A 9,873-nucleotide genomic window follows, 5' to 3' on the forward strand; every position below is an offset into this window, starting at 1 on the left:
GAGCATCATGCAAGAGCCCGCGGAAAAAGTGGACTGTTTCCAACATCCTATTCCAGTATGTAAATGCTTTATTTATACCGCACATGTAGCTACATTAATTATTTTATTTATGTGTGAAATAGATGTTAATTAACTGACTAACAGAACATTTCTATACACGAGGTTGTAGTAAGGTTGCAGAAAAGACCATCTTTCTCAGAATAACTGCATATCCTCCCACTATATTGTCTAATGACTGCATTTACCATAAGAGTTTTGTACATTTTGCATTTTCTTCAGTAATAATCAATTTGACCTTTCATACAAACTTATATTATTGTCTCATAAATACTCAGTTATTAACTAGAGTTTGACAGATAAAAAAAAAAAAAAAAAGTATAGGGAGAGTACAATTATGTGTGAATTTAGATTATAGGGTAAGACTTTATAATTACTAACTTACATATATATATATATATATTTTGTTCCTTATGAAGTCTTTGTTCATGCATAAAGGTGTGGTTGTTATAAAGTGTCATTGTGGGATAAAAACGATAAAAAATCATTTGCGAGGAAGGCAACTTACCCTTGAACTAGAAGATCTTCCAGTTGTACAATCATGGACGCTATATATTTACCATTGGATGCTATAGGACCAGTGTGTTGGTATAGGCCTATTTTGTGTTTTTTCCTTGTGTATGTTTTATATTTGTGTTCACATTGTGGAATACAGCAATAGCCAGAAGCTGTTACCCCTGAAGTCGATGATGTTTCTTGGTAAAGGTCTATTTTGTTATTTTGTGTACACTTTACATTTGACTACTCTTGGAACAAAACTATAACCATAATTTCAGAAGTAGAAGCATTTACCCCAGAGCTCTGTCCGTGCCCAGTAACACACATTTGTTCTCACTTAAAGGTGTACATGTCCAGCCCGGGCCGACCCTCTGCGCTCAGCCCTCTCCTGAGGTTTGGCGCCCTGGCTCTTGTCCTCGCCGCTGTTTTATTGTTATGTGCATCTGTGGCTGCTTTGTTCTTCTGGAAGGTCACCGACAGAAACGTAAGCCTTATCGCTAACACTGTTGATGATTGCATGCAGATCCCAACACGAGATACAGTAAATGTTAATTGCAGCCGTGTCTGATTAATGATCATAATTATGTGGATTACCATAATTACTAAAGTTACTGTGTGTAGATGCGCGCTTCATTTCGACATACAAATTGTATTATGGACAAATCACAAGAGGCTGTTTAAGTCTTTTTATTTGTGTCTTAATGAGCTTATATTTCCAAGAGCTTGTTGTTAGTTGCTTATGTAGCATCTTTTGGACTATTTTGGTGTAAGCGAACCCATCCTTTTGAATGCCTCCAGGTTTACAATCTGCGGTACAGTATGAACATCAATGGCGGACTAAGGGAGGCGTCAGCGGAAATTGATTCTGACAATAACCTAGAGAGATTTAAAACAGGGGAGGGGGCCGAAGCCTTGGAGATCCACGATTTTCAAAGTGTGAGTGAGTTTGTCCTTGTTCTGTTTTTTGTTTTTTTTACTGCCTGACGAGACTTTGTGTGTGCTTAGCAAAGTCGCACAGCTCTGAGTGTAAACATGGCATCTCTGTGATTTGGAACAGGGAATAACCGGGATCCGCTTCTTCGGTGGAGACAAGTGCTATATAAAATCCCAAATCAAAGACGACCTGCCAGACGTGGAAAGTGACAACACAGAGTTACTGACGCCTGACCCGGTATTTACACACACACACACACACACACGCACAAATGCACACACAATGTTGCTATTTTGTGTTTCGCTTCAACTTTTCAAGGAACGTGGTGTGTTTTTGTGCTATACAGAGAGATGAGATCCTGCCCGTGAGATCCGAGGAGCAGATCATGACATGGGTAGCGATGGACCAACCACTGACGGACAATACGTTTCTGAGCAAAAAGATTCTAAGTCTATGCAAAGGTCTGCCCATCTACTGGCTCCAACCAGCTTACCCTAAAGGTGATACAACGAGCCAAAGTCAAATTATGTTCTTAACTGAGAAAGCATTTACCTCAGAACTAATAGATTCTCCTGTACATTTCAGCACCGTGTCTTTAAAGGTTCTGTACCAGTTTTTTTTCCCTATGTGTTTGAGCCTAAGTACAGATTTATTGCTATTTATTAAGAAACTGCTGCATTATAGTGTCCGATAATCAGGAAGTGCACTGTTAGCATGACGGCAAAACTCCGCTCTGGCCTTTGATATTTGTGAAAAGAGTTTATAAACTTATTGCGGTGAGTAATTAGGATGCTCAGAATGCTTAAGGTAAGTGACCACTGCAAACTATTTAAAATGAACAATTGTTTTTCGCGCTTGAGGTAAGACAGAATAACATAATAATTAACCAGTTTAATTAAGAAACTGTGACCTTCTTCCTTTCATTACAGCTGCAGTTTGGTATGGGTATGGGTCAGAGCGGTATGGTATGTTAAAAAATACATTTAACACAGTGAAAACAGGTATAATATAAACAGGTATGGTACTTGTTTAATGATCTTCAAATGACCAAATACAGCGCGCTCGACAATAATATACTGAAGTACTTTAATCTGATATATTTTCAGTTTTTTTCCCATATTTGTATTGTTAATTTACCAAGCATATCTATTTGCAGAATCCAAATGTAGATAACCAACTTGTAATACTCTCCTGAAACTAAACAGATTATATTATCACATTAACCTAACCTTTAATTTGTATAAAACAACTACATGGAAAAGTCCACACATGATTCGTTTAACTTAAGTCAACTTCAGTGTAGCTCGCTGAAAGAACTGCCTGTTTATGAATGTCTACGGAAGGTCAGAGGGTTCAGACTTAATAAATGTTTGGATTTGTATTTAATCAATTAGAACACTGAGCTGTACCACATCACTTGAAAAGTCTGGTAATGAACCTGATCTGGCCTTGGTAAAGTACAGGAAACTCAAACTTAATGGTACATCAGCCTTACCTAGATAATAAAAGAAAATATATGGACAGTGAAATTATATGGATCTGACGAAAAGTTAATTTTATTATTATGGAGTCAAATAGTGAAGCAAGCAGACTCAAAGCAATATGTTGGAGCCAAGATGTAGAAGTTTTAATGGTTCTCTAGAAGGAAGAAGAACAACAATGTTAAAGCAGGACAAGAAGTTATTGCCACAACAGTGTCTTATTCATGGAAGTTGTATTACATTGTATATTTCATCTAAGTACTACGCATTTACTCAAGTAGATCCAACACAATTAAAGTGCTACCAACGCCCAGTCCTTCCATGTTCTGAATCTAGTCAGACACTCTTGTAAACCGTAAAAACCTTGATTTGAACTTGACTCGGACATCTTGAATGTACATCGCATTTAGAGCCCAAAACCCTGCTAGTATTAAAAAGGGATGATGGTGAAATATGCAGGAGCGCTTGCAAGTATCACTGCTGTTAATTGAATAATTCAGAAGGCCTCCGAGACAGCGCCGGCTATGTACGGCCCGCGCTGGGAGGACGTGCATGCCTTGTGGATGTTGACCCAATACCCGCCGTCTCTTGTGGCTCTCCTGACAGATGGAGCACGGCGGAGGAGGAGAGAGGTGGGGAGAGGCACGCGGCAGTTTAAACCACGCAGGACCGGGCCAGCTGCTGGAGAGGAGAGGGGCCCCGACAAGGAAACCCCCAGAGGCAGCAGAGAGGAGCAGGAAGAGAATGGGCCACAGTCTGCAGGGTCAGCATTCAACCCCGAAAACCCATACCATGTGAGTGCCAATGCATAACACTGGGATTGAGAGGGTGGAGGGGTGGAGAATCCATCTGAAGTGCTAATAGCAACACAGTGTAGAAGAGAGATACAAGTGCTGAGTTCAGCTAAGTAAGTTGTAACTTGTTTATTGGTTTTGAAAAGACTCCAGAAACCTAATTTGAACAACTGGTAGGACAGCAAAAAGGTTAAAAAAAAAAAGGAGAATGATAGTACACATAGTTCTACAAGGGCAGGTCAAGTGAGGCTCATTCTGCTTTTGTATTGGGTAATTGGCTCGAGAACAAAATACCAAAGTACAAAACAACAACAAATTGATCATTATGAATTAAGAATAAGTTAACCTGAAAATTTTGACCAATAAAAGCGTGTTTACTTCTCCCCTACATCTGGGGACACGGATTAATTCAAAGTAGATTTCATTAGTTCAACATAAATAAAAACGAAACGTAAAATATGTCATAACGTAGTCGTATTTCATATTTTGCCATATACAACATATGCTAGATTTATTCCATAACAGGTAATACTTTTAAAGCTCTAAATATAGGTTAGAGCTTGCGTTATTCTGTAGCCATAATGAGACGTATACACAACGTCAAGGGTTAGACAGTTGAATATCATTTTAATCATTGTGTTGTCAGTTTTTACTCACTATACTAGCAGTTTGTACAGTGACCTTACAGTTCCAAGAGGACATGAACTCCTAAAAAGTTGGGTGAGAGACACTTGGGCCAGTTAACAGGTGGTTTACGGCTTCAAAAAATCATTCAAAACTTTATAGCTTTGCTCAAAAGTCGACATTGAGACGCGCCTAGTGAGTAGCAGCTGTTGCTATAGAGGCTGCGGTTGCTATGAGTAGGTGTGGTATTAGCTGTTGTAATTACAGGTCACGGGGATAGCAGATGCCATTTTAACTTGATGGACTTGTGAACTAAAATGGGAAAAAGTCTGGCTGCTTATAAATTTTCATGTTGCCTAAGAGAATAGACTCACATTTTGGAGCAGATGAGAAAGTTTTGGTGAAGTATTAGAATTGCAAATGCGCATGGATTTGTGTAAAGACTCAGACTAAATGAGCAGTGCTTTGGTAACATAGTGTGTATATTAAGGCATGTTTTCATATCTGAGGAGGTTGATATGGGTCTGTGTGGAGACAGAATGGCTTGGTAGCTATAGGTAACCTCATAAAGAGACCTCCCCTGTGCTGCATGGACCACAGCATCTGCTACCTGCACTTTGATTTTTATCTTTCCTTATGCCTTTTTCTTTTTACAGTCATCATCTGGGCTAGGGCTGGGGATTGTAAGGTACCACAAGATATAATGCACAATGTAATACCATAAACATTGCAGTATTTTTTACAATATTTAAATGATATAACTGGAAAAGTAACTCACATTCGCATTTGACCCATCCTTCAATGCCAGTCAGGAGCAGTGGGCCTTGTCTAGTTAGAGGATTTTACCTATTGTAGATATTTTGGGTTGATGGGGGAAACATGCAAACTCCACACATGACAACCCGGGAATCGAACCTGTAACCTTTGCTGGGAAGTGTGAATGCTCGCAAATATGCCACCATGATGTGCTGGAATTAGCACAAAGCCAGCGGTGAAGATGTTTGCTTCTTTTGGCATTTACAGGGTGTAGATTTGAACAGATCCACTGTTCCATCCTGAACAGAGAATGTTTTTTAAATTGTTCATATGAATGTGGAAGGTTGAATGCTGCTCTTTGGGTGAACATTGTCCAAGTGTCTGCAGTGTCCAATCCTGGGTATAACCTGCCCCAGGCCTGGTATAACGGTGACTCATAAATCATGTGATAATGTAAACATATCAGAGAGCAGCAGGCGTCACACTTTATCTCCCACAATAATGCTTCAGGGGACGAGGGGGGCGAGGGGGGCTCTGTCTATCATTACATGTGTGTGTCTCCAACAGTCTCAAAGCGGAGGGGCCAGAGAGGATGGCGCTATGACCTTTGACCCCATGCTGGACCACAGGGGGATCTGCTGTGCCGAATGCCAACGAGGCTACACTCACTGTCAGAGGATCTGTGAGCCGCTGTATGGACACTGGCCCTGGCCCTACCACCACAGGGGCTGCCAGGTAGCCTGTCGCATTATCATGCCGTGCCGCTGGTGGGTGGCACGGATCATGGGGCTTGTGTAGGTCCAGTCAATCAATACTCTAATTATGGTTTTATATCTCTTTCAGTCTGTAGAATACAGATGTTTGTAAAGCAAATCACACTGTATTGCACAATGCAATTAAGGAAAATGTTTTCATCTTTGTTATCACCAAGCACATCAAGTCAGTGTGCTGTCAGTGTATTGCATAATGATACTGTGTCACTGAAATACAGACGTGTATATCATATCTGAAGATTTATGTTATCATAGGATATTACCCTGGTCACAAACTATATTTGATTTTTTAAAAAGATGAAATTACTTTGGTGACCTTTTCTAACTTTTATCATAATATTCTATGTTGATGTCCACAGTGCTGCACTAATTAGAATCTTTCATTTATTTCAAAGCTAGAATCCCAAGCCAGAATCCAACCAATTTATTAGTACCAAAGTAGGTCTAGACCCTCACATTTAGCCCACAGTCCTCATTTACTGTTCAAAATGATCTAACATTTTGTCTGATTGTTTTAATATTACAACTGTATTGTCACATGTTTATTTACAGTCATTAAAAGAACAAGCTTTTTATCATGTCCTATTTTGTAAAGCAGGTGCATAAGAACATTTGAGTTGTATATTCTAAAACAGTACACATTTGAATTTGCATTAAAAGGTCGTCATAGATCTGACTGTAAACAGGACACAGATGCCTTCTGAATGAAGTGCATATTGGGCTGAATGAATTACTAAGAGCTTTCCACTTCCTTTCCCTTCCAGACGTGTAGGACTCCTGCATAGTCAGATTAGAGTACATAAATGCCAAATACCTCTTTGCAGTAGCAGATTTATCACTGTGCTATATACAGTACTATATTTGCTTCATGTAATACAGAGGCTTAATGCACTGTACTGTGAAAAGTATGGAGGGGATCCAATGAGCTGGAGCCGGCACCTTTTCTGCCCGAACTGGCTTCAATAAAATCTAATTACAGTACATACGGGCTTTGATGTAGATGTTTTTGTGTCACATGTTGTTTCCATGGTTCCACTTGGTGCTTTTCTGATCAAACTGAAGTGACAGCGATGGTTGCCATAACTTCCATTCACAGCTCCGAATTAGTCTGAGGGCAATGCAATTTGTGCACACTGACATCTGCACTGATGTGGACTAATGTGAGATGAGTGTCATGGCAGTGATGGAAAACATCCCACAGAAAGTGACGTTTTATTAAATAAATAAACATTTTCCTATGAGCAAAATCCAGCATCTTTGTAGAGGCAACAAAAACACCATAGAAATCACAGCTTTTCTACTGATCAGAGCAGCTTGTGAAGGAGTCCTGAATGCAGTAAAATCAAAAGGATTCAGATTACTATCGCTAAAGACATGTGCCAACTTTCTAAATAATTAAAGGGAGCATGTTGTGATCAAGACGATTTCACAGAGGGTGATTCGGGCACATGAAATTACAACAGATGTGAAACGGCAACGAATGTGCGGCTGAAGTCTCATTGAACCAGAGCACTGAGAGGGAAACACAACACAAAGAGATGCTTGTCTCCGTGCTCGGAGATGGTCGCTGGTTTTGGTGGGGGTAGAGGTGCTTATCACATCTGCACTGCTGATAAGACGGCCTCTGTGCTTCCGTAGGCTATATAATATTAATCCCTCTCCCACGTCTGCAGATGCACTTAAAGGAAGGTGACAAGCATGACATATCCAGGACCTCCTGATGGCTCGTGCTCTGGAGTGCAGCCGCTAAAAGAGCCCCAAGTACCCTCAAGTGATGTAAATTTGCAGGGGGAGTCCAATTTCCATCACAGCGCTGTCACTGCTATGGTCATTAAACTAAATCATCCTGCTGTGTGTCACACAGCTCCCATTTCAAAGTCCCCTCAATAATGGAGTTATACTTGGAGTGCAGATTGCAGCACAACACCGACTGTGTGACCTGACAGCGGCTCCACGACTATCCTGCACATTATTTCATCTCTAAAAGTCACCAGCTGACAGCACCAACACAAGAACACCAGAGAATTATTAATGAAGCCCAGACATTTATTTTTGAGTCTGATTTGCACTGGGCACAGCATAATGTGTGATGTGTTCTGCAGATCTGAATGTGACATGATATGTGCCTGTTGCTGTCGGCACTTTAAGAATATGTTGATGCAGCCACGCATGACAAAAAGCTCCAAGACTGAGCAAGACAAACGGACATGAAACACACAAAGTGAAAAGGGAAAAACTCTACAGCACAAGCAACAACTCAGAATGGCATTTAAACAAAAAATGTCTCTGAACAACAGGCATTTTGTTATCCTGAGGCCCTGTTTTTAGAAACGTGTTTCCTTTAGCCATTCCTCTCCTAAGAAGAGAAATGTAGCCCCACGGAGAATAAGAAAAGTAATGTGTTAAGGGCGGCTCGGGTGTGTGAGACAGTGGTGCCTTTTTGTTTGTGTCCGCTTTGGGCCAGGCTCACCCTGGGAGCCTCGCGGGCCAGGGAACAAACAGAGCTTTGTGAGCACTGACCCACTGCGCCCAGCAGACTCTGTGCTAACCTCCACTCCAGCGCTAATAGTGCAGCACAGGCTGAGTCCATGGCAGCCCAGGGCGAGGAGAGCTCACATCCACCTGCGCTTTCATCATGCCCCATCAAAACAAGCACTAGTGTGAGAGCCCAGGTGAGCACTGAATCAAAAGCTCTACCTATATCCTCTTGGTCCCAGCACAATGCATTCAGAAGGCACTGATTTATTTGGTGTGCTAATCAAGGCTGCGCACTCCCCAGCACTCCCCATAAATATGTCAATACCTTGTCATAAATTTGCGTGTTGTTGCCCAGGAGGCATTAGATGTGTGAATAGCAGTGTGAAGTGAACCACTCTACTAACCCTGTCCTACATTTGATTGCATGCTTTCCATTACATCCAGGACATGAATGAAATAAATAGTAGTGACAGTCCATTTTGCACCTTAACCAGAACACAGAAACCCTTTTAGGTTCAGCTCATTATGTTTTTCTGCAAGAAAGCACTGCAGCACATTTATGAATGCTGGCGTGCAGAAAAACCTGTAACATTCAGTTTTGCAGAGGTAGTAACAACCCAGGCACCTCACGCTCCTGTCTTTTTTTTTTTTCTTCACTGAATTGGTCAGGAATAACATGGCGGGACGAGGGGTGGGGGGGTGGGGGGGGGAGTCTGGTACAAGGCTTAAATGCTTTTTAATCCCACGCTTGAGTGACCACTCGCAGCACTGCCCGCTAGTACTCTGACTCCTGCTGCCATTTACTGGTCTCTCAACTTACTTTGGCATTGACTCTCGGCTTCAATCCACATATTTTCATGCTTATTTAGTATGCAACCTTCAAATGAGCATTAATGAAAAGCCCCGCGGTATTGTATGATGAGGTTGTCTTGTTTGTTTCGCTTTAACCTGTAAATATTGTCCGTAGAGGCTGGCTGCATCCAGTAAATGGCACTGTCTCTGTAATGAAACATTATAGCCATTCTCCTGGTAACTCAATTACAGGGCTCACTGCAGGCCCTCTCCTGCAGATTGCATAGGGTTGCATGGTGTCCTCTTCTCTCACAACCCCAGACCTGTGGAGAGATGTCGCTCTAAATTGGACACAGAGTGGGACTCGCACATTGTTTTTTTTTTCCTCTCTGCTTTAGCTCACAGTGTACGTGTGACAGTTGCCCACCACACTGCGGCAGATGTCAAGATTTACTTACTTAAGCAGGCCACTTATCTTTAGGACGCAGCACTGGTCCTATAATAACAACATATTAAAATGGCCGACTCGCTGTCCATATTTATAGCCCAAACCGTCAACTTTATATGGAATATATCTGAAGTATTCCCCACACTGTATTATCATCTTAATGATATTCCAGATTTAATTATTCATAAACTGAACTAATGGTGAATCAATTATTTGCATAACATTAACATACATTTGT

General features: G+C 41.2%; 1 protein-coding gene across 1 annotated transcript; it reads left to right on the top strand.

Moving 5' to 3' along the window:
* On the top strand, positions 1 to 6,005 carry cnmd (chondromodulin). The gene is made up of 7 exons (XM_033987226.2): positions 1 to 55; positions 899 to 1,039; positions 1,354 to 1,491; positions 1,613 to 1,726; positions 1,836 to 1,989; positions 3,577 to 3,764; positions 5,712 to 6,005. The coding sequence occupies exons 1-7, from the start codon at positions 8 to 10 to the stop codon at positions 5,940 to 5,942; spliced, it is 1,014 nt and encodes a 337-aa protein (XP_033843117.1). The 5' UTR covers positions 1 to 7; the 3' UTR covers positions 5,943 to 6,005.
* The last annotated feature ends 3,868 nt before the right edge of the window (positions 6,006 to 9,873 follow it).

This window comes from Periophthalmus magnuspinnatus, chromosome 21 (genome assembly GCF_009829125.3).
Source record: "Periophthalmus magnuspinnatus isolate fPerMag1 chromosome 21, fPerMag1.2.pri, whole genome shotgun sequence".
In the NCBI taxonomy this organism is placed as follows: Eukaryota; Metazoa; Chordata; class Actinopteri; order Gobiiformes; family Gobiidae; genus Periophthalmus; species Periophthalmus magnuspinnatus.